The 25,671-nt window shown below is 47.4% G+C and overlaps 1 protein-coding gene across 1 annotated transcript in view; it reads left to right on the top strand.

The window, feature by feature from the left end:
* The window catches only part of LOC307088432 (matrix metalloproteinase-16-like), a gene marked incomplete at its 3' end in the record, with an annotated part of 58,395 nt that overhangs the window by 8,054 nt on the left and 24,670 nt on the right, over positions 1 to 25,671 (top strand). Inside the window, exons 2-4 of the mRNA XM_079754326.1 lie at positions 6,996 to 7,144; positions 9,463 to 9,585; positions 14,786 to 15,090. Coding sequence (XP_079610452.1) covers positions 6,996 to 7,144; positions 9,463 to 9,585; positions 14,786 to 15,090 — 577 coding nt within the window. The remainder of the gene's footprint in view (positions 1 to 6,995; positions 7,145 to 9,462; positions 9,586 to 14,785; positions 15,091 to 25,671) is intronic.

Below are 25,671 nucleotides of genomic sequence, written 5' to 3'. Positions count from 1 at the left end.
TGTGTGCCGTGTTTGTAAATAAAGTGTGGGTGTGCAAGCTAAAAGAAGAGCCTTTGGCCGTGGCTCGTGTCGACAGCAAGGCAAAGGAACTGGTTGCTATGACAACCCGGGCACACCAGCACAGAGCTGTTGTGTGTGTGTGTGTGTGTGTGTGTGTGTGTGTGTTTGCGTCTTGTTGAATAATTCAGGGCAGAGAGATAGTGAGCAGAGGGTAGTGGAGGTGACGCCAGTAATAAGGGGGGTGGTGGTGGTGCTGGGTGAAGTGATGGTGTAGGCGATGGTGGCTGTGATGTGGTCATTGATGGTGCTAGTGGTGTTGGTGGTGGTGCTGGTAGTGGGGCTGGGGGGTGTGGTGGTTTAGGGGCTGCTGGTGGTGCTGTTATTGCTAATGGTGGTGGCGGTGTAAGTGGCGGTGATGGTGGGAATGGTGTGGTGCTGGTGATGGTGTAGGTGCTGGTGGTGTTGCTGGTGGTGGTGCTGTTGATGCTGGTGGTGGTGACGGTCTAGGTGTTGGTGATGTTTGTGTGTGGTGGAGGACCATGTAAAGCCAGCCGGTGTCATGCTCTCACAAGCCCTTTTCCCACCTTTTCCGCCTCTCTTCCTGTCGGGACGTTGGGGCCTTTTTCCACCGCAGCCAGACACACACACACACACTGAGGCTGGGGGTAGAAACTGAAACACTGTTGTGTGTTTTGAAACGTGTTCTGAATGAGGATTTGAAAGCGGTTAGCCTGATGTGTCGGGTTGTAGTCATCATGGGAGTTCTGGGTTTTGCTGCAAACGGTTTGATTTTAAATCCATCCATCTCTCTCATCTCTCTATCACTTTCCTCATGGTGATGAAAAAACGGTTCAGTTGGAGACGGAGAGAGTAAATTAGCAAACAGGGACAAACGTGATGTGATGTGTTGTGTTACAATGACAAGATGCTCCTGTCAGGCTTATTCAATCGTGCTAGTTGATTAAAATATCCCTCGCACAAGGTAATTTGCAGGTCTAAGCAAGTGGCAACTCTGCCATCAACGGCTTCTTCTACCATTGTCAATATGCTTCCTAATGAGCTCCGGCAGTTTCAAAGAAACGCTACTGTGGTTATTAATTGGTTCAAACAAGTTTGAAAGCATAAAGAACGAAACAATGCCGATAAAGCTATGGCTTATAAACCTGGTCTAAACTAAATGAAAGCACATCCCAAAAAATCATATAAATATAAAGTAACTGCATCCTAATAAGTTTAAATTTGACTTATGATGACTAGAACACGAAGCAACACATACCATAACTGTATATGGTTACACGGCATATGATTCAAAAGGGTTCTTGGCTGAAAGGGACATAACGATATTTCGACTATAAATAGGATGTAAACACACGATAAATATTCCATGGATAAAACCCAAAGTGAGCAGGCGTCTCTCGATGGCGGTTGGCGGTGCCGGCCCAACAGTAGACCCAGTGTCCACTGTGAGCTGCCTTCCACTCCTCCCGCCCTCCTGAAGATGGCTTCATCTATAATGCACGGGTCACATTTACCCCGCGGGGTGTCTGTATTTGATGTCTCCTCCAGTGCACACAGGGCCTAATGAGGCCTTCTCCTTCCTCTTCTTAAGGGTAAACAGACAGGATGACCTTTTTTGGACTGGAAGAGGTGGGCTGCCGCCGCTGCATGGCTCTCTGGGGGGGATTTTGAAATATGTGTGTGTGTGTGTGTGTGTGTGTATGTGTTTGTGTTTGTGTGTGTGTCTGTTTCATGGTGTATAAATGTATCTGTGTGTGTGTGTGTGTTTGTGTGGTTCAGGGTCTATATATTTATCTGTGTGTGTGCATTTGTTTCTGTGTGTTTCTGTGTGTGTGCTTGTATGTAGTTTAGGGTGTATATATATTAACCTATGTATGGCTGTGTGTGTGGGGGGGTCTCAAACGGTGACTCAGCCCGCCCCCTGAAACAAGCCAGACCCTGTGCTGCTGGTTTAATCACAGCGGGCCTCTGACCTTAATACTGCACGTTTGTGACTACGGACACGTCACATGTCAACCATAACCCCCCATAAACATGTCTTATCTTCAGCCTACTCACAGTGTGGCCTGTTTAGATTAAGAGCAATATCAGTTACTGTGTTTATCGTCTTCGTTTCCAGTAAAGTGGCAGTCGCGGCCATTTGTGAAGTAGGAGTCGTAAATCCTACAATACTCTTGCTGCACTGCAGTATGTTGCCATGGCTTATTTTGACACGAAAAGCGATGCAGTGCTTCTGTACGGTTTTCTGTGGTCGTCATTGGATATTGGGTGATGACAACATTTGTTTGAGAGGGCAAAGATGGATCCCGTAAGAGGCCCTGGCAGAGTAGTACATTCCCCAGTACAGTGCAGAACTCCTGGCTTAGTAGCCGTTAGTGTATGTTATGTTGCCACCCCCTCGCCCCCACACTCTCCTTCCCCCCCCCCCATGCCCCCCCCCCCCCCCCCCCCCCCCCCCCCCCCACACACACCTGGTCCAGATCTTCAGTTCTTCAAACAAAGATCAAAACCCAACGAGGGAGAGTGAGATGCCGTGACTGTCCTTACTCCTCATTGCACACGTGCCCCCCTCTGACCTCCGCTCGCTCTAGTTCCTCTTCCTGTTCCCTTTGCCATGTCTGTCTGGGAGAACGGAAATGTTTAATGGTAATAATGCGTTATTCCAGCCAGCCAGAACAGATGGTAATGTTCTACGAAGGTTATGTTGTGGGAGACGATAGAACGAACGCCTACAGATATTAACATGAAAAATCAAGGCAATATGAAATCAAAAACGAATCAAGGCATTACATTTTCTGTTCTAACAGTGTGTGTGTTTGTGTGCGTGTGTGTGTGTGTGTGTGTGTGAGAGAGAGCATGTGTGGCTATCAATTTATCTGCCACCTGTTGCCTCCTTGGAAGCAAACTATCAAACATTGGTTCTACCTACTCTATGGAGACCGTTTAACTTGTTGTCGGCACAGTGTCTTCGTCGCATGGTTTACTGTTTCATTGAAGACATCGCTGGCTGAGGAGTTTGCAAATGCGGCGTCATAACAAAGGCTTGTTGTTCCTTATCAGATCCATCGTACAAAAAACGATCTTTCAACAGCTTGAAATAATGAGGACATTTTAGAGATATCCCTCTAGCTTTGAAGGACGGTGCTTTTTGAGATGGTACCACGTTCAGTTGTTCTGAGACTTTCTTGTCCAGCAGAGAAAAAAATGGCCGCCGTGCGATGTTCAACTTCACGATAAAGTGTTTGCATAACGTTTCCTTGGGAAGTAGCAGGAAATGCATTGGGGTGGTGCCTCGATGGGCCAGACTAGACAAAGTGGGAGATAAAATATGACGGTTCGAGAGAGAGAGGGGGAGAGCGACTGAGAAGGAGAGAGAGAGAGGGAGAGAGTCAGAGAGATTCATGGTACCATGGGCTGGCATGGTGGGCGTCAGCAACACAGCTGAGCGATAGAGGCAACATGGAGGTTGGGAGAGGGAGAGGATTGCACAAAGGAAGTCTTTCTCTTGTGTTTCTCTGTCCCTATAGGCCCCCCACTGTTACGCTGTGGCTGACTCTGTTGTGTTTTATTTTCCCCAGACCAGACAAAGAACATTTTTGCAGTCAGCCATGTGCAGACAAGCTGAATACAAACAAAATGTTATGGCAGTCCCGAAACAGAATGCAACACCATACAAAGAACAATTGGTGCAATTGTGGTGTCTTTTAAAGGAGTTGGGGGTGTGCTCTGATGTTGTGTGTGTGTGTGTGTGTGCATGTTGACTGTTGCATTCTCTTCTAGTGCCGCCTACAACGTGAGGCTGTCACTTTGTTGTGACGTGTGAGCGAGAGAGTGACAGACCGAGAGAGAGAGAGAGAGAGAGCGGAGGGAAAGGGTTGAAGTTGATGGCCGTTGCATAGTACATCCATCTACTTTACCTGCTCTTTCTTGTCAGATGCTGGAACCTTTCCTGCTTTGAACAATAGCTTATTGGACAAGGAGACATCCTGAATGGGATGCTGCACTCAAAGACGAACGAACACAAGCACGCGCGCACAAACACACACACACAGACACACATGCACACAAATACGCACACACAGACCTGGTAATTCAGGGTTTCCAAAATGACTCATGCACATGTTTGTTGGGGGTTGGGGGATACAGGGTCCAGGATGACAAGCAAACCCCAGTCCAGAGTTTAAACAAAAAAAAAATACAGAAATGGGATGGGATGCAAATGCAGAGGTTCTGTAGAAAAAATGCAAATGGGAGCATGCTGGTGACATTCTGACATCTGCCTGGCTGGCAAAGTGAAAGCTGCTTCCCCGTTGAGGGAAGAACGTGTGGCTGGCTATGCAAGGCAGCAATCCCAGGGTGTTAGCAGGCAGATCAGCTGGGATGTGTTGCTGTGAGACGCTCCTTCCTTCAAAATACACAGAAGGGATTAGAAACTACCAGGAAACGACATGGTATTAAACACAGAGCAACCACTGCCCTGGTGTTCCTTCATCTTGCCAGCGTTGCGTAGGATCACTCTATACTTCTTCCAAAGACCCTGGCGCCTTGGTCGTCGTTCATACCGTATCTATGTAGTTCATTAAGCAGTTCAATGGAGAGGAGATGGCGTTTTTTTCTTCAGAAAGCAAATTGCTTGTCATGTTTTACAAAACAACTGGGGAAAAAAGGGTCAAACAAAGACCCGAACTGGAGCAACAGCATAAGCCATAAAACCAAGCAATAGCTATGTTTTGTTAATCTAAAATGCAGTGTTCACATCTCGTGTTTTTTTAAATCTGCCAGCGCTTGTTTTACATTATATTCCTATGGAGCAGAGCGTTTCTGGAAAAAGTCACGACCGTTTTTTTAAACGCCTCTCCCAGCGTTTTTTTCTGCCATACGTAGCGTCGCTACGTATGCGAAAGCTGCCGACGTCAGGCGTCTTTTTGGAAACTGACCAATCACAAGCGGAACATTGACACTTCGTCACGAAGGAAACTCTCAACTGTCAAAACAAGAAACAATGGCGGACAAATCACTCGGGAAAGTGCCGGTGGAGCTATTAATAGTTTTAATTACAGAACATGTCGAGATCTACGACATGTCTAATGGGCTCTAGCCTGGAGCGAGTAACGTCGGGTCTAGAATGGGTACGTTGCTAGGCGATAGAAAAAACGCTCTCGGCGCTTTAAGGACAAAAAACGCTGCCAGCTTTTCTTTTTGTTGAAAAAACGGTCGGCTCAACTTTTCCCTATTACAAAAAACGCTAGATTTGAACACGGCCTAACATAGCTCCCCGCGTATGTAAAGGCTCAGTTCTGGTTCCACGTCGACGGAACTTAAGGACCACGCAGACGCTTCGACGCAGTCGTTAACCTGTTTTGGTTCTGTGTCGGGTTTTAGTCAGCGGACCAATCACAGCGCTTGCTGCTGCTTCGTCTCAATGCAAGGTCACAATTTTTGGGAGGCGCACGTCAGGGCCTTGCGGTGGACGCAAGGATGCTATGGGCCTGTAAACCCCCTTGCGTTGCGTCGATGGGGAACCATAACTGAGCCTTAAGCCCACAGCCTCTGCGTTCGGCTCCTCTGAATGCCTACTTGACTGCGTCTGTAAAAGACAAGGCGGCGAGTGTTTAACTTTGCGGCAGTGTTTTAACGTTTCCCTGTAGTGTCATCGCGTCGTCCTTGCAGACACTTAAACTGTACCGTACCAAGCTGCAGTCTGAATGTGGGCTTGTAAAGGTGCTCTCTGAGACACGGGTCTGTGGATGTTAAATTCACTTGAAAGAAGGAGAGAAAAGTGTATTGTAGTTTTCCTACCTGGGCCACAATATTCTCTCTCTCTCTCTCTCTCTCTCTCTCTCTCTCTCTCTCTCTCTCTCTCTCTCTCTCTCTCGCTCACCCTTTCACGTGTGGTTAAGGGTCTGTGCATTGCAGTGTTTGTAGCCTTTTATTCATTTCAAGAACCACCATTTATACAATCTTTCAACCATTCTCTCTACCTATAGTGCTTGAAACCTTCTCAACGGCCTCCTATAGGGCTCTATTTGTCATTATTTTGTCATCTTTCCTGTACCTTTAATCGCCCGCTGTGATGTAAATCGTTCACTATTCGTTTTTCCAAATGGAAAATTTTTGGGACTTTAAAACAATGCGTCTTCCCCCAGAACAATCACATTCAGTAATGAACAAGGTAATCCTGTTTTGGTACTTTCCCTTAGTCCCCTGCTTTCATAATGTTTCAAATCCGGGGCTAAGTAGTATTGTAGCTCCACAGTGCAATTCAAAGTCTCCTGTTAGCAGTACTATCGGATTTATTGGGGGTTTGAGATTGTCGGCCCTTCTTTTTAGTTAACAACATGAGAGTTCAGACAGCTTGGCCTCTTTTTTCATTGGATTTCACAGAAGAAAAACGGAAGAGCCATTGTAGCCTGTGTGCTGTTTAGACTGTCAGCAGACAGAGGGCAAACCCCTTTCTTCTAATTTCATGAGTATGAGAACACAGTGTGCACACTGTACCCAACTGCCAAGAGCGGTTCTGTAGGCCCAAGTGATCCCAACACCTCCCTCCACTGTCTGCTCTAAAGAGATCTGTGGTTCCCTGTGGAAGGATTTCACAGACACACACTGAACAGCTCCCCTCCGACAAGCTAAATGACACAATCCCAGTCGACGGGCTACTATTTAGGTCACATTCATATCTCTCTCTCTCTCTCTCTCTCTCTCTCTCTCTCTCTCTCTCTCTCTCTCTCTCTCTCTCTCTCTCTCTCTCTCTCTCTTCAGCCTTAGGGTTTCTACTCCTCAGTGTGCCCAGAAGTCTTGAATACAACGTTTTGCTCGTATTCTCGCTCTTCTAAAGCATTACATTTTTCAATTACATTGACCCTGTCCATGTCAAATTCATCTCTCTCTGAGCCTTATTTCACAGGGCACATGGGAATCCATCACTCAAGGTTTACAGCCTTTGACTGAGTTTGACCTTTGACCTCTCTCTCCAGGCATGGCTCCAGAGGTACGGCTACCTCCCCCCCGCAGACCCCCGAATGTCCCTGCTGCGGTCAGCCCGGGCCATGCAGTCCGCTATCGCTGCCATGCAGCGCCACTACGGCCTCAACGTGACGGGCACGCTGGACCGCAGCACCATAGAGTGAGTACATCAGCTCCACCAACACCACCAACACCGTCACCGACGCCATCACCAACACCTGGCCCAACGTCATCACCAAGGCTATCAACACCTACACCATCAACAACACAATCATCACCACCATCAACAATGCCATCACCCCTTACACTACCACCAACACCACCACCAGTAACACCACCATTAACAGCATCACCAACACCACCACCACCACCAACACCACCCTGAAAACCATCACCAATAGCAGACAGCACATACACCGCCAGCAACACCACAACCCCCAACCCCATCACCGACAGCATCACCACCACCACCACTAACGCCACCACTAACACCAACACCAACAACACCACAAACCCCCCAGCCACCTGCACCACCACCAACACCATCTCCAATATCACCACCAACACCAACTCCAATATCACCACCAACACCACCAATAACAGCATTACCAATACCAGTTGGTAACCAGTTTTTCTTGAACTCACATACACGAAAAACTGACAGCCAGCCATACGGATCCGGATCATTCCGTCAGCAGGCAGGGGTTATAGGACTGAGGTACACAGTTCACTGAAAACAGCCGTCCAGCTGGCGGGGCTAAGTAGTTCATGCCAGCATGTGTCTGGGAGCGTTTCCCTCCTCCTTCGTCCCACTCCTTGGCATTTCTGGAGAGAGACGACGGGCATTTAGTCATGTTTTCAGACACAAAGATGACACCGCACAAGTGATGTCGTTTTTTGTGTTAGTTTTCATTTGATCAAAGGGAAGTCCTTTAGGAAGCTCCGCAGAGGCAGAAAATGGTTTTGTATCAGACTAGATGTTCGAGGCAAAGGCGTTTGTCTGAACCTCGGTAAATCAATACAAATAGGAGTTAAACAAGCCTTGCCGCCAGCCATGGCAAAAGGATTTTCCTTTTGTTTCATGGGCCCAGAAAAACATCCCATTGACTCGTCTGCTTAGTGTTCATTTTAGTACAATCATCATTATTCGCTCTGTGTGTGCTTTTATTTGTAAGTCAATGCAGTTCCAAGACACTGGGAGTCAATGGAACGCAACACAATACATAGAGCGCCCGACAGAGTCTCACCGTGCTATTTCTCTTGCTCCTGTCCCCTGCCCCTGTCCAACGTTTGCCACGGCTGAACTCTCTAGTCTGAGCTAGTCCTGCCTGCCGTGACCCCAAACCGACAAGCGGGCGGCCTCAAATAAGCTGTTTAACTATACGATGTGGTTTACATTCATGTGAACAGTGGGGGAGCAGCTCTCAAGTCAAGCAGTTGAAGTGATAGTTAAACAGCAAACGGTAACAGCATGCCTGCTTTCTCCTCTTATTTCCCCCTTCTGCTGCCATTTGTTGATGTAGCGACATCACAGTAAGGTGAGGAATGAGTTGTACCTATTGCCTGAGTGTGTTTGTGTGTGTGTGTGTGTGTGCGTGCGTGCGTGTGCGTGCGGTATGTGCCTGGCTGTGTATAAATAAGGGATTGCTTGGATGTTACAACAAGGCGGTTTCTCTCCTCCTTTGAATATATATTCCTTACTATCATCCACCTCACATATGAAATACATTACAATACATTATACATACATACCTTATACATTACAATGCACAGGAGCAGAAATTCAAATAAATAGGACTGTTATTACTCATAATGCCACAGCTATTGATAAGTGTGAAATCTGTTCTCATAATGTTGTTATTGAGCAGCACTGTATATGGATGATTGGGTTGCTAATGAAAGCTGTGGGAGAATGGCTAATATTCCAATAGGTGAATATTCATATTATTACCTTGAGTGAAATTCCGTGAGAGCCAACGACATGGGAAATTAAGGCGCTCCAATTCATTTCTGGCTTTGAATTTAATCCATCGTGACATGAACCATGGGTATTTAATAGCTTTTGAGTCAAGGATTGCACAGTAGTGGCAAGCGGAGTAATTGGTCGCTGGCCAACATTTATTCTGTGCTATTAATAAATTAAAGACACCTCCCACTTCTTTTCGGCGGTTAGCAAACCGGTAAACCCCAACGTTGACAAAATTAATACGTGTTTGTATGGGATCAGGAAGCACTGCCATGCTTTCCGAAACCGAGCTTATAACCCCTTGATAAATAATGGTTGGTTTGGCGGGAACTCTTTGGTGACATCATCACTCTGCACCTGCCTAGGCCCTGTGTGACCAGTGTTTTCCTATTTTCTAACCCTCTCTCTCTCTTTCTCTCTCTCTCTCTCTCTCTCTCTCTCTCTCTCTCTCTCTCTCTCTCTCTTCTCTTTCTCTCTCTCTCTCTTACCTTCCCGCCCCCTCCCTCTTGCAGCTGGATGAAGAAGCCCAGATGTGGAGTGCCGGACCAGTTAGGGGGCGTCTCCAAATTCAATGTGAGGAAACGACGGTACGCCCTCACGGGGCAGAAGTGGCAACACAGACATATCACTTACAGGTGAGTTTGCTGCGCGGCCTCGTCCCAGATGCCCACCTCGGCCTGGTTTTCGTCGATTTCAAACTGTTCTCTGAAAATCTCTGGAATTACTTTTTTCATTTCTTTAGCTCAATGTCCCGAGGTAATTGAATAATGAAATGCTAAGGCGCACCCTTTGTGCTGTGCGATTGCTGTTACGTCGGTTTTACAATAACGATCCCATCCTTGGCAGGATGGGATGTTTGGCTATGCTGCGACATTAAGAAAAAAACACCCATTGTTGTTCTTGAGCACACTCCCTGCCCCCTCTCCCCCCTCCCCCTGCTCCCTCATCACCCCGCCCACATGCATCCAATGACGGATGCGACAGCAAGCATTTCCTGTTTATTCATCGTCCTTCAATGTGATACATGAGAGGCTTTCTGCATTTATAAACCCACGTATCCAACCACACATACTCGGCAAAACCGCTGTCCGATCAAGGATGATGGATTGCGACTTTTGCATGTTGTCACGTTGCCCAACTATCCTGGAGCCGGTGTGTTGTGAAGCCGGACTCGATTCATCCTCCCCTAGGACTGTAATGGTGGAATCCCAGCAGGCTTATCTATCAGCCTCACCAGCCACCCATGCCCAATGTAAATTCTATCAAGAACTGAAGTTTTTTATTAGGACAGCCTCACACGTATGCTGGTGAAAAGCCGCTCGAGTTGAACTGCTGACATCACACAGACGCCACCCTGCTCCCCGTCATACATGATTCACTCTCCTCCTGATATCAGCCTCCCATCTCACAAGCCATTCAAATCTATCTGAATCCTCGATGGGGAAATACCGTTTTATATTTGATCTTGTTGGCCACCACACACTTTAATCCCCACACCCACTCTGAGAAACATGTCTGAAAAATGGGAAAGGGTGTTTGATGTCTGATAAGCGGCCGAGGTTCCATGTACCTGCTGTATTATTCATGACAACATCCTGTTATGTAGGCCACCACAGCAGCAATAATGTATAAGACATGTAGTGCCTTTAGAGTTTATCTTACTGCTAGGTCGTTGGCCTACATCTGTAATATTTTATATAGGCTGCTATGTCGCTGCTTGCCGTCACTCCATATATCGCATAGGATAATCCTTTGAAAACTGGGCTTGTTTGTGTGTGTGTGTGTGTGTGTGTGTGTGTTTGTGTGTTTGTCATGGTTTTCAGTGTGCCTCGATAATAAATCTTTGAGAAGCATTACAGAGGCACTGAGGGTAATCTGGTTGAAGTGTGTGTATGTCAGTGTGTGTGTGTGCCACACACAGACACACGCACGTAATTCCCACATTTGAGAGAAAGAAAACATTCACTGGTTTGAGGGCGATGCACTTTGAGCAAGGCCCCAAAATCCAGATCGATGGCAGTGCGTTGGAAAAGAGGAGAGGGTGATCACAACCTGCAGAGATGGGAGGGGAGGTGGGGTTTGGAGAGAAAAAACAAAATCAATGTAAACCCAAGGTGCAGTTTTCTGTTACTTTGGTGGTCAAATGCTAGTGCGCTTGAGCCTTTAAATCAAGAGAATAAATCCCATATAAATCCACCCTACCCCTCAAAATGAAATATATATACTGTACATCTAAGTCAGGAACTTCAAGAACAGCTTCAAAAAGTAAAAAGAAGAACAGCCCTCGAAAGGAGACTTGATAAAAGGAGAGTCGAATGGGGGGAGATAGCTGCAGAACGAGACAGAATGGAGAGCGGCTAGAGAGCGAATATAGAGCAAATACAGAGTGAGAGTTGAGGGGTGGAGCGAAGACGAGCAGAAGGGCTGTAAACATAAGAGCCAGTGTAAACTGACGGATTAGGGTTATGTAATTGGACGAGAGCTTCCTGAGCGCATGTTTATCTGTTTTATGTGTGTGTGTGTGTTTGTGTGCATATACATATGTGTGTGTGTGTTTGTGCATGCTTGTGCATGTTTTCACGTCTGCACGCATGCACATTTATTTACTTTAGTTTGGTAAGCATGACGGTACCGCTTTGGGTTTGGATGGGAAGTTGTTGTGTTTGGACACATGTCTTTGCACATTTCCCTGTGTATATTTGCACAGATCACCTCCCCATTCCGTGTTGATCGAATGCTGTGTCTCCGCGGCAATAATCACACTCCTTTGGTCTCTCGATCCACTGTCACGCTTTTGGTTATTTTTGGCACCATGTGACGGTGCAATCAGGAGGACTGGCCCCGTGTCAGTTATCATGTGAGAATCACAGAGAGGGTTCGCTTCCAATTGAACAAACACACGAGACCCCGTGAGGCTGGCATTAAAGCAGACGACCCTGGCCCTGAGCTGGGATAGGTTATCTTGTTTTCCTCCCAGCATGCTCTCCCCATGCATTATGTCAGCGAGAATGTAAAAGGAAAGTCTTTGTTTGTTAGGTATTTTATATTTTTTGTAGGTAGAAGGCTGCGTAATGGTTGTTTTGTGCCAGTAGTGTGTTTTATTCCCGGTCTCCCTCAAGGCTGAGTTGGGGGCGGGGGGCTGGTAGGTTACTTGTGGGCACGTGCCGCTGTGTTTGTAGCCACATGCGAGTCGTAGGGGTCCACTAATTAGCTGTGCGCCCCCCACCTCCTGCGCGGCGGCACTACAGAAGCACACAAGTGGCCCCCGTGCGTCGACAGCCCCCGACGCCTTGATTCTCCCCGGGTTCGGCACTGCCTCAGTGTCGGCTCCCTGCTCCTTCATTAGCTGTCCCATCTCTCCCTCCCTCCTTCCCTATCTCCCTCCCGTCCACCCTTCCTGCCTCCTTCCTTTGTCTCTTTATCTGTGTTTACACCCCCCCCCCCCCCCCCCCCTGCGAGGGTCTCTGTGTTTGCCTTGTGTACTTCTCTCCCTCGCGCTGGATTTCCAGATAGCAGAACGTGGGACTTTTCGTTTAATTCTGTTTGGCGAATTATTTTTTTATTTTTTTATTTTTTATAATGAAATCCACTTGACTTCTCCTGTCATCTTTCAAACTGGCCTCTGTGGGGGAGAACATGTGTTCTGGAGTGAGACAAGGACACAGATCTGTAATGGGGGAGGGGGGTAATGGGTTCTTTGGGGTTTTTAAGCTCTTTATCATTGCAAACGCTTGTGAAATTACAATGTTGTTCAAAACGACTTCCAATCAGTACTTAATAATATTCCATAATTGCAATTAGACTAAATTACACCAGTCGTTTAAATATTGGTCCTAAAAAAATATTGCTTTTCATGTGAACTTTCGAAGAAAAACAGATTAAGCCCGACTACCCATAATGCAATTGGCACCCGCGGAGGGGAGGTAAACGAATGGAAAGCTTCCTGCTGCTCGCCGCCTTTGCAGAAAAAGGTCAGCGACTATCAGTTAGCTTATATACCCTCAACACATTCACCACATTTCATTTGAATAGGACTCATCATGTCCGCTTCTTCATTCGTCCGCTTCTTCATTCACACCTAGCCAGTAATACCCCCCCCCCCCATGCCCAGCACCTCCACTTGACTCAGTGTTTCTTTCAGCAGTAGAACAATAGAATAGCTCACCGACACTATAAATGGCTGCTTGTTGCCTGCCTGCCAACAGGAAGATGAAGAAGAGAAGGAGGAGGAGAAAAAGGAGGAGAAGATGTGCAGTAGTCGAAGATGAGAGACAATATAATGATAGCTATTTCCATTATGGGCGATTACGCGCTGACAGCTGAGGAGAGACGCTTTCTGAAGCAATAAATACACGCGGATAAACAAAAGAGTGCAGGTGACGAGGAGAGAAGGCAACAGGATCGTATGTGGGCGAGAGAGATCAGAAAAAGGAGAGAGGGAGTTGCGTGTGATTTATGTGTGTGTGTGTGTGTGTGTGTGTGTGTGTGTGTCTGTCTGGGGGGGGCGCAATGAATTGTTAAAGCAAATGCTTTTTAAAACACGGTTCCCTGAATATGCTGGGATAAACCTGTGCCAGTGTTACCTGAATCGTGATCACTCACCACAACAGAAAGGTTGTGGTCGCTGCACATTCGTAACGGTGCAGTTTTCTCGTGCACGCAGCGCAGAGTCATTTCAGGTTCTGTCAGACGGTGAAAGCCCCATACCACCCCGATGAGAGTGTACTGGTTTGCATGAAGGTACATAATTGTTTGCGCATTTATCGCCCCGGTGATTCTTTACAAACTCATCGGCATTCTTTACCACGGCTATGGTCTGCGGGACTCTAATTGTTTTCAAAATGATAGTTTTAAACGTGTGCAATGCCAGCAGATGATCAGATCCTTTGACGACACGCTATTTTTTATTATAATTATTTCTTAAAGCAAGCAAAGCTATCAAGGATTTTTATCCAGCGTAGAGGGTGGGGTCAGGGGGGATGGATCAGCCTTTGGAGTCAGAACTGTTGATTAGCCAAAACTTGAGGCAGGAGATGCTTATATTCCATACAGCAGATGCAACTGACAGATAGCAATGTGTGTGTCTGTGTGTGTGTGTGTGTGTGTGTGTGTGTTTTTTTGTGTCTGTCTGCGTCTGTGTGTTTGTGTGTGTTTTTGTGTGTGTGTGTGTGTCTGTCTTGTGTGTGTGTGTGTGTGTGTGTGTGTGTGTGTGTGTGTGTGTGTGTGTCTTTATACCTGTGTGTGTTAGTGTGTGTGTGTCTTTGTGTTTGTGTGTGTGTTGTTTGTTACTTTTTGTGTGGATTTTGTATGAGAGGGAGGGGGTCATCATCCTTCTTTCAAACTCTGAATATCCCATTTCACGATGTACTGTGAACCGTGTTGTGAACGGCGGTCTGAACGTTCCTCTGTTTTGTTTTGAGTTGTGTGATTCGGGATTCTGTCGCCTCGTCTGTGTTGTCTGCTGGTGATTATTCTCATTGCATGCATTGATGTTGGCACAACTAGTTCTAAGTTAGGATTTCCCTGCTGCCTTTCGCTCTTTAGGTTCAGCTTTGTTTTCTTTGACTATGATATTCAGAAGAAAGCACCAGTGAAGTCTTTCACAGCAGTTTGTGTGTGCGTGTGTGTGTGTGTGTGTGTGTGTGTTTCACGCTGCGCACCTCCCTATTAAGGGAGTTTTTTCTTTCCCTCTCGTGGGGCTAGGGTCAGGGGGGTCTCATACGTATTTGGCCCGTTAAGCCCTTTGAGACTGTACCTTCGATTGAGGGCGATACAACTAAAATGGAATGGAATTGTAATGAATTAATCCCGCCTCCTCTTCACTTGTCCTCGCAGCATAAAAAACGTGACGCCCAAGGTGGGCCGCGAGGAGACGCACGACGCCATACGGCGAGCGTTCGACGTGTGGCAGAACGTGACGCCGCTGCGCTTCGAGGCCGTGCCCTACAGTGAGCTGGAGCGCACAAAGAAGGACGTGGACATCACCATCATCTTCGCCTCGGGTTTCCACGGCGACAGCTCGCCCTTCGACGGCGAGGGCGGCTTCCTGGCCCACGCCTACTTCCCGGGCCCCGGCATCGGCGGGGACACGCACTTTGACTCGGACGAGCCGTGGACGCTGGGGAACCCCAACCATGATGGTGAGTGTCACTGCGGCGATGTCAAGATCACATGGCGATGTGTGCCCAAAAAAAAAAAAAACCTGTCCTAACGACCAAATGTAAAATGGCGTCGTAACATGGTGCCCAAAACATATACACATTTGTCTGCTTTGATGCTGTCTGGTTCTGCTATTGGCAGCTGATGAGGTCCCAGTGCAGTGTATTTGTGGTGGGGTCTCTGCAATTGGACGCAGATGGATAGATTTCCCTAATGGCTTCCCTCCTTAAATTAATCAAAACAAACCTAGTGCACTCCACCTCTGTCGGTCAACGGATGACGTCGCGTCCTCTTCAGCCTTTTGCACGCAAGCTGTCTTTATTTGCCCACCGACTCCTGCTGGATTACATTGAGTGAAGGCCTTCAGTGAAGGAGAGGTTTGGCTGCTGGGTGTCTATGTACGGTTTGTGAGTACACAACCAGAGAAGAAGCAGTTCAATGTTGCGTGAGGCCGATGCGATTTGCATTCGGGTGATCGGATTGTGGCGTGCCGAGTTTGCATCTGTATTTGCGCGTGTGTCTATCGGGGCAAATACGTTTGAGCTGTGCAAGCTGTGCGTGTGTGTACGGGTGTGTGTGCATGTTTGTCTGTGCTTTTGTGCTTGTGGGTCACAGTCATCCAGCGGAATGACGGCTAGGTTCGCCCAGTTGACCTCTCGACCCCGTTCTGTCCTCATTCGGCCGGAGGATTACCCATTTGTGATGACAGATTGGTAATAAGAGGGAGGGAGAGAGAGGGCGAGAGAGAGGGTGGGAGGGAGAGTGAGGGAGAGAGAGATCGCGAGAGAGAGGGGGAGAGAGAGTGAGGGACATAGAGCAAGGGAGAGCGAGGGAGAGCGAAACAGACAGAAACGTGGGAAGATGTGAGTCAGACTAAGAGTTGAGGTGAGGTAAGCCCGAGGACAGAAAACACAGCGTGAGCGAGCGAGAGCGAGAGACGGAGAGCTAAAAGAGAGGGGAGCATCCCCCACCTCCCCCGTCAATGAGAGCGAAGGGGTCGGTGAACCGGGAGATCCGGGCACAGCTCATTAAACGGCGGGATGCCACAGGTTGAGCAGATGAGGAATTTGAAAAAAAACAACAAGAAATAGCCCAGGGGCGCTTCACAGCTCCGGCGTGGTCCAAAGCTGGCTGCTGCTGATGTGGCAGGCGGCAGGCGAGACGCCCGGGCCACTCATCGACCCGGAGACACCCCAGGGCCCGGGGTTTAAAGAGGCGTCGGCTCTCCTTTCTCCTTCCTCTGTCTCTCGTCACTCCTGTCACCTGTTAGCTTAGCACTTTCTCCACCTCTCCATTTCCCTCTCGCTCTCTTACCTACATCCCCCCCCCCCCCCTTCAAAATGTGGTACCCATTGGAGGAGATCAAAAGTAGTGGTGCATGGTTTCCTGTTTGTGTGCAGAGTTATAAGCGACTTTGTTGACTGACAGGGGGCCACCATTATGATGGCAGCCATGGCCGAGTCGAGGGCGGATGCGCGTGTGTGTGTGTGCGTAAGTGCGTGTGTGTGTGTGTGTCAACGCATCAAATGATCAGAGGGAGGATGCAACTGGTAGAGCTATCCCCCCGAAAGCATAAAGGAATGGAGTTCTCAAAAGAGAGAAAGTGAGGCTGACAGATAGAGAGAGGAAGAGAGAGAGAGATAAGGGAGTCATCAGGGAGGAAAGGAAAAGATTCACAGAGAGGGAGACCCACCGATGAAGAAAGGATAGAGTGAGAGGAAGGAGAAAGGAGGAGGAGAGAGGAGAGCCCATCCAGGGAAGCACAAGAGAGAGAGAGAGCAAGGGAGAGAGAGAGACGGCAAGAGAGAGAGAGAGATAGAGATAGCGAGAGAGAGAGTGAGGGAGAGAGAGACAGAGAGAGACGGCGAGAGAAAAAGATGGCGATGAAGATGGGAGAGACGCCATGTGTGAGGGACGCGTGTCGGAAATAGCAGCCGAGCAGTGTGCTGTCGAAGGCTGAATATAAACTGGGACGCCGAACTGGCTTTTTTTTTTTTTCTCCTTCCTGCGCAGACTTAGATAACTCCGGCGCTACGCTCGGCGCCTCATCGGGGGGACGCTGGCAGCCCACGTGGAGTGAGTCACCGTGGACTAACTGGTTGGTGGGCTGGAAGGCTGTATGACTGGCTGGTTGGCTGATGGCTGTCTGACTGACTGGCTGGTTGGTTGGCTGGAAGGCTGTCTGACGGGCTGGTTGGTTGGTTGGCTGGAAGGCTGTCTGACTGGCTGGTTGGCTGATGGCTGTCTGACTGACTGGCTGGTTGGTTGGCTGGAAGGCTGTCTGACGGGCTGGTTGGTTGGTTGGCTGAAGGCTGTCCTACTAACTGATTGGTTTGCTGAAGGCTGTCCTACTGACTGGTTGGTTGGCTGAAGGCTGTCCTACTGACTGGTTGGTTGGCTGAAGGCTGCCCTACTGACTGGTTGGTTGGCTGAAGGCTGTCCTACTGACTGGTTGGTTGGCTGATGGCTGTCTGACCGGCTGGTTGTCTAGCGAGTGTAATGGCTGGTGAGCCGGTAGTCTGGTGTTCTTACACGATGAAACCAGGGATCGAGAACATCAAGTCTGGCACCACTTCCCAAGGTCTCCTTCTCTGCTCACACCTTGCTCTTCTATACTGTAACCTTTCCTTCAACACACACACACACACACAAACACACACACACACACACACACAAAAAAACAACCTGTTAACACACATACACACACAAACACTCACACACGCAAACACACAACCTATAAATACAAACACACCAACAGATTCAGACACAAACACACTCACACACACAGACACACACACATACACACACACACAGACACACACACACACACACAGAACCACACACAACCAGTAAACACAAAACCAGACACACACAAACTGTGCTGACACATGCAAACGTGTCTCGTAAGTCTTTCTGTCGTGTCTAATCCTTTACCACTGTTGCCGGGGACGACGGTTGCCAAGCCAGGCCAGCATCACAGCAAACATGGATGTGGTGATTATTGTTGTTGTTGATGATGATGTCACTGACGCATGCTGTAGGGAGAGAGACACAGATGTGCGTGTGTGTGCGTGCACCCACACGCATGTATGTGTGCATGTGTGCACACATTTACAGTACATGCACATAGGAACACACTCATATGTGCCCAGTTAGCACACTATTTCCTCAACCCATCTTTTCTCATCCTAAAGTTTTGTTGAAGAAGGATTACTGGCAGTGTTATATAGACATTCACTTTGAGCAGAGACAGCACAGTTTGTTAGCACGTAAGGCTAGTGTAAAGAATGGTTTATTGCAGATTAGGATCAGGAATCATTTAGCGAGAGACCTTAAAGCAACACAAACTGTTATGAATACATAAGTATATTGTCAAATGTTAATCACATATTTTTTATGATTTATATTTGATGTCAATTGATGTCAACAATTTAAAAAATCCTACCTGGGAAGATCATCACAATAGTTAGCAATTGAAATATGTTGACCATTTTGTTGCAAATCAAAGCCTTGATTACTAGAATCCAGCACGGGCAACCAATTAAACACGCACACAAATGCGCAATCACACACACACACACAAATACACATAGACACACACACACACACACACACACACACACACACACACACACACACACACACACACACACACAATTTCCCTACTCTCAACTATTGCAGACATTTTATTATCTCAATGCATGTGTTTGTGAATGGGCTTTGTAGTATGTGTGTGTGTTTGAGTGTGTGTGTCTGTGGCTTAACGCGTGTGTGTCTGAGGGATGGGGAGGACTTAATCCTTTTAGAAATGATAAGGTAGGAATGGATTTCTCACTCTTCAAACATAACCTTGGTCTAAGTCCTCCACTCTGCCTTTTCTAAAAATACCTTGTGCGTCTCTCTGACTTTATTATTTCATCTCTTTTTCGATGACAAATTTAATTGACACAAACAAATTCATAATTCATCTTTCCAAATTTCTTCCTGCTCTTATTTTAGACACGTATGCAGGCAAACACGCATAGCCAGTGCTCTATACTCCAAAACACCACTAGTGTTAGAGAGACCAGGGCCACTGCGAGTCGATGTTGCATGGTTGCAGTGCCTTGCTCAAAGTCACCCAGAGTTCCTTTGGAAAGCTTGAGAATATCCCCCCTTAAACCAGACAGACAGATAGAATCTCCTCCTGCAGCCCATCCCCATATCCCTCTTTCCACAGATTCTCTGAGCTCCGTCCTGCTTGTAACCCCCCCCCCCCCCCCCGGTTAGCCATAAGCCGGTACTCCAGCATATTCGTGCACCTCCAAATAGATCACCTCAATCCAAGTCTATCCAAAGATTCTTACACCAGTATGTTTCGATCTGCAGAAGGGTGGAGCTCGAGTCAAACTCAGGAAAGAACAAACGGAAAAAAGGCAAAGGCAGAGAGGTTGAGTTACATTTAAAGAAGCAGGAGCTGATGCCATGATCATTGCCGCAGGGGGTGAAGGACAGACAGGATGTGGATGCGATGGCATAGGACGAAGAGGAAGTGAGAGGATGTAGGGAATTGCTTTTTGCCAAGAGATGGAATCAGGCGCTGCTTCCCGATCCCCATCCCCGCTGCTTTTGTACACGTTGGAGCGGTTCCCCTCTCGTCATTTTGACAGCACATCAAAGGTGCTTTGTTTAACACTTTCCCCCGTTGCTTTATGAACAAGCGGTGGAGCCAAAACAACCGGGGGCTTTTGTTCATCATCAAGGTCATCTCCAACGTGCCTTTGAGGCCACAGAGTTTAAAACATCAGGATTTAACAGTGCTCCCACTTAACACACATAGACACGTGCAGAAACACAGAGTGATACACGTCCCGTTTTGGGCGGCGGCTCCATCAATGATGAAAGGGTTTTTAGCATGACACAAGCTTCACAATGCATGAATTTGATTTTTTTTTTGGTGTGCTTAACAGCTCAAAACATCCACGTTGCAATGAAGCACTCTGGAGCCCACCGTGTTTTTGAAAATAGTGATTACGGGTTCATGAGCAGAACTCTAATGATGCTTTAGTGCTTCAAGGACGTTTTTACGCATTCAATTAATGAAACAAAACTATTAATTCTGTCTGAATAAGCATTCAAACACACGCGCACACACACACACAAACACACACAACCGAACACTCATACACGCACATAAGTGCACAATATTCGCATATATGCAAGCCCTACGGGGTGACTCACAGGGTGGTGCGTGTGCAGAGATTCTCCGATGTCAGCTGTCACAGAGTCAGAACAATGTGAGGCAGCACACCATGCCTTCATCCAACCAAGGCCTTCGCACAGGAAATGAGGAATTCTCCATCGCCTGAGTCATTCTCCGCCACTAACTCAAGCCCCCCAAAATAAACTCAAGCCCCCCCCCCCCCCCCTCCGAAATGTCAAGAATTTGTGGGTAGGGGTGTGGGGGGTGGGGTACCAACACTAACAAGGGAGGAAAGGAGCGGGGTTAGATGTTGGGGGCGTGATGGAGCTTTCATTTAACAGCAGGGCATGAATTGAGTGGAATAGAGGGGGAGACGATGTTATAGGCGACTGTCAATGATCTGCGAACCAATCGATTGCGACTGGCGAAAGAACCCGGGCCTTATGGCACCGATCAGCCCGTTTCTTCCGTTGTTTCCCTTTCTCTGTTTCTGTTTATCGGCAACGGTTTGAGATGAGATTTGACGGGAGTGGAGTGTGAGGGGGAGAGGGGCGTGAGAGATAAAAAGATTGGGAGGAGAGGGAAGGGAAGAATGAAAAGAGGTGCAGAGGGGAAGGATAGATGGGGAGGAAGGATGGAGGGGGAAAAAAGAGCATATGGTGTCCGTGCTGGTTTTATTTTTAGGATCCCGCACCCGCTGTGTGACAGAGAGGAAGTGGCAGAATCTCTCCTTATCACTTGGGCCGCGCTCTCTCTCTCTCTCTCTCTCTCTCTCTCTCTCTCTCTCTCTCTCTCTCTCTCTCTCTCTCTCTCTCTCTCTCTCTCTCTCTCTCTCTCTCTCTCTCTCTCTCTCTCTCTCTCTCTCTCTCTCATTTTTTCTGTGTTCTGACTGTGACATTGTTTTTGTAAATCCCGCTCAGTCTTTCTTCTTAGCTACTTTTATTTGATCTCTCAAGCCCTCCCAACCCAGTGCCTTTCTGCCTCTCTCTCTCTCTCTCTCTCTCTCTCTCTCTCTCTCTCTCTCTCTCTCTCTCTCTCTCTCTCAAAGAATATGAAGCTTTTTTCTTAGCGTTGGCTCAGATCATTTCCTGGCTGTGTATGTGTGTGTCTGTGTTTACACCATACAAACAAAGAGAAAATATTGATGTTGATGTGGTGATTTTAAATAATAGGTCAATGTAAATTATAGGTCAACATTGGGAATCAATCGAACTACAAACAATACATTGCAATGCGAGACAAGACATTGTACAATCCATCAATGGTTACACTAAGGATGCTGGAAATAGACATGTTACATCAAATGTTACTTAATTTATGATATTATAAATCATCTCAATAACATTGCACGGTAATTGCTCTATTCTAAAAGTAAAAGAGAAAAGATTAAGTGTATGTTACAATAGAACATTCCGGGTGTGGGCAACCGTTGTGCTTTATTTATATCCGTTGTGCAAATGTATTTGCACAATGTATTTGCACAACGGTGCATGTATTTCTAGGCACCAATTGGAAGAGAGCGCGACAATTAAATGTGGGAGTCACTGGGCATTGTCTTTTGCACATACATACACACTCGCACACAATCACACACACTCACTATCTAACACAGATTTAGGAATTTAAGGGGCATCAACCCAACCATGTCCGTATCTTCTGATCCCTGCTCCATTCTCCTCCATAACACTTATTATCCTGCGAGGGAAAGTCTAAAACAAAATCCTTTGTGCCCTGCAGTGACTTGAGGTTTTTACAAAAGAACGCAGACAAACAGAGACAGACAAGTGTCTGCAGATGGTGTTAAAGCATAGTGACACAAACCTTCCAGCTGTCCATTTTGTGTGGACATCATGTCTTGTGTTTTAGTCTCATGATCTAAAATTGGCTCTAGACTTTTAACAGCTTCAATTGGACTCCCTCATGCTGTTCCTATTTTCCACTCTTCAGTGCAGTTCCCAGCCTCACACGCACACAGAAACACAGAAACACACAGACACACACAAACACCACACGCTACGCACACACACACACCAAGCCCCTGCAACCTTTCCAATGTAACCGTTTAGCAAGTTTACGCAAACATCACCTAAGAGAGAGAGAGAGAGAGAGAGAGAGTGTCAGGCATGGCTGCTCCTCACTAGTCTCCTAAATCCTCTGTGCTTATTGGTCTATTTACCTCCGGTCGCTGGAAGGGATCAATTAAAGATGGCTGACAGCTCACCACGTAGTACTGTCTGTCTGCTTGCAGTTTGTGTAAATAATTAATTACTCCGGGGTAAGTATTGTTGCAGCCTTGGTTTTAGTTCCCATTGTTCCAGCCTCCCTCCCTTCCAGCCTCCATCTAGCCCTCCCTCCCTCACTCCCTCCCTGGGTCTTTTGGTCTCCAGCAGGCGTGTGAGAACTAAGTGGAAAAGATTCATAGCAGCAAGTCTCTGGCTCAGCTCTATGTCAACAGCCCACAGCCAGAGGTATTAACAGATGGGGAGAGAGAGAGGGGGAGAGAGAGAGGGAGAGAGAGAGAGAGAGAGATGTGAAAAAGGGGGGAAGAGAGAGAGACAGAGACAGAGGGGAGAAGAGGGGGGGAGAGAGTGAGTGCGAGAGAGACAGCGAGAATGCGAGAGAGAGAGAGAGACACAGAGTGAGAGAGACATAGAGTGAGAGTGCGGGAGGGAGAGTAATGAAAAGTGTGAGTAATGAAAGAAGAAGAGGAGAGTGATGGGGACGGCATGACTCTTGAGGGGGTTTTAAGGTGTGTCTTCTGTCACGGATCGTGTTAGCCCCGGGGTCCTGGTGTTGTTATGGAGCAGAGTGCAAGCTGAATTGTAGATCACAGCACCGGCTACAGCCCTATACCACCACCACCTCTCCTCACCACCCCCTTACTGCATGCAGATCTGAGGGACCCAGTGGCCTTCTCTGCTGATCCATGTGCGTAGGTGGCAGGGGGCCATGTGGGGGGGGGGGCTCAGGTTCCCGGACCACCATCTGTTGGATGGTGTAAGGGCCCTCCTGGACAGCCAAAGTGACCAATCATACACTCTCTCTTCTATGCTTCTGGGGAGTTGGTTTGTCTGTTATCATGCGTACGTGTGTGTGTGTGTGTGTGTGTGTGTGTGTGTGTGTGTGTGTGTGTGTGTGTGTGTGTGTCTGTGTGCATGCCAGGCTGGGTTTTAGTGTATGCGTGCATGTGTAGGTGTGCGTGCGTTAGTGGGAATGAATATGTATATTATCAACAAATAAACTTGCATTTGGGACAAAACCTGCTCTCATACATGTTGCTTTGCTTCAATGTCTGCCATAGAGTGACCTAAGGTTGCTTTAGTCAACCAGTAAAGAACACAGTAGAGGTTACAGTCCACTGAGCAGAGACACTGAGACAACCTAAGCTATTACTGCGATTGAAAAGAAATGTGTGTAGGGCGTGGGCCATATCTGATTTTTGGACCTGTGTGTGTGTGTGTGCATGTGTGTACGGTCGCGGCCGCATATGGGTGTGTAAGTGTATATGTGGGTGTGTGCGGGCGCATGTGTATGTGTGTGTGTGTGTGTGTGTGTGTCGGTGCGCTATAGTGTCATGTGCAGACAGCCGGTAAATTACAAAGAAAGAGCAAGGTTTAACACTGTGACCCTTTCTCTACTCGACTACTTTTTACTTTTTACCTCCCCCCTTCCTTATAAGATGAGAGAGAGAGAGAGAGAGAGAGAGAGTCCCACTCACAGCATACATTTCTATTGACTCCCTTCCTTCAGCTCGCCTACTGTTAAGGGTTTTCCCTGAATAGTGAATTACGAGGCGGGTCGCCTCGGTCACATTTTGTGCCCTCATGAACACTATTTTCAAACTCGCGCTGTACGTAATCAGCACAGCGCACCGGGTGAGGTGCTGCCAAAAATGGCCCAAAGAGCGGCAATTTCCTCCATGAATTTCCTCCACGTGCGCATTATTCCCCACAGCAGGAACAGCCCAGGCTGCCCTCTGATATTTCGTGGCTGTTCCAACAGTTCAATATTGTTTCTTTTGCATCCAAGCATGTCAAATTTCTTAAAAAAGGTTTCCTAAACTAACGTTGCGTGCCATCAGTGTTTTTAGAAAGTTGCCGTTTTCGTTACCATTTGTGTTTAAACATGGCTGAATAACTGGACTGTTCATTCTTGTTGTGTTATCTAGTTAAGGATATTTTTGTTATATATATCCGAATATATTAGCTAATGCCCCTTCCTTCAGTCAAGGGTTTAGCCAGTTCAAAATATCGAGGAATTGGGTGTTTGTGCATGCAGTTGCATTAGTTTTGTTTGGTGATGAGGCTTATCTGTGAGCTTATTCATTTGCTCATATTTCCCTTAATGGAAATGCCTACTTGGTCCATTTGTTCCGTACGGCTTGGCTTTATCGGGGCACATGCCATCGCATCCACTTCCTGTCTGTCCGTCACCGCCTCCCGCGATTATCATAACATCAGCTTCCTCTTCTTTTAATGTAAATCACGCTCTTTGCCTTTGTGTTTCTTCCCTGTTTTTTACCCAATCTCCACCCTTCAGTTCATCGAAACATACTGGTGTAAGATTCTTAGGATAGAGACTTAGATAGAGGTGAATATTTGATGGTGCACGAATAGGCTGGAGTACCAGCTCATGGCTAACCAGGGGAGGTTTACAAGCAGGACGGAGCTCAGAGAATGTGTGGAAAGAGGGATTTGGGGATGGGCTGCAGGAGGAGATTCTGTCCATCGCAGTCAAGTTTAACGGGGGGATATTCTCAAGCTTTCTAAAGTGACTCTGCATGTGTCACACTTGCTATATCTCGACCCGAGTCGTCTAGCAGCCGATGTCAGCAGCCCGCCAACAACAGCTATCACAACAAAACCCAACCTTTACAGGCCTTTAAAGTCCCTCAACAACATGTGTATTGTTTCCAGCTCGGCAGATATGGCTCGTAGAATCAGCCATTTCTTTACAAAGCGAGTTCGCGCAGAGGAGAATTCTGAGGGCAGGTGAAGCAGTGCAGACATCATATGGTTATTAATGGCAGTTCAAGAGTTCTCAGAATGTACCCCAAGATTTCAACTCTTCCTCGCATTCTCCACTTTGTCTGCAAAACACGCCAGGGTACCACCCCTGCCTCATTTTGAGCCAGGAAAAAATCTGTGTTTCCCTCCAATCTCCATTCCATGCCACCTAAAGCCTAACATTCTCGTTGGTACCGGCCTCTGCCTGCACTGAGGAGAGAGTCGCTGTGTGGTTCATGAGTGTCGGATAAGTTATCTGTTAAAGAAAGCATTTTCTGTTGTTCGTAGAAGGCCTTTCTGCCTTCTACGAACAACAGAAAGCGGAATGATACTATTCACATAACACTGGCAATGGCTTTATATCCCTCTGTTGT

Source organism: Pollachius pollachius (genome assembly GCF_949987615.1).
Source record: "Pollachius pollachius genome assembly, chromosome: 17".
Classification (NCBI taxonomy): Eukaryota; Metazoa; Chordata; class Actinopteri; order Gadiformes; family Gadidae; genus Pollachius; species Pollachius pollachius.
The sequence above is the reverse complement of the archived record's forward strand: the minus strand, read 5'-3'. Positions and strand labels throughout refer to the sequence as shown.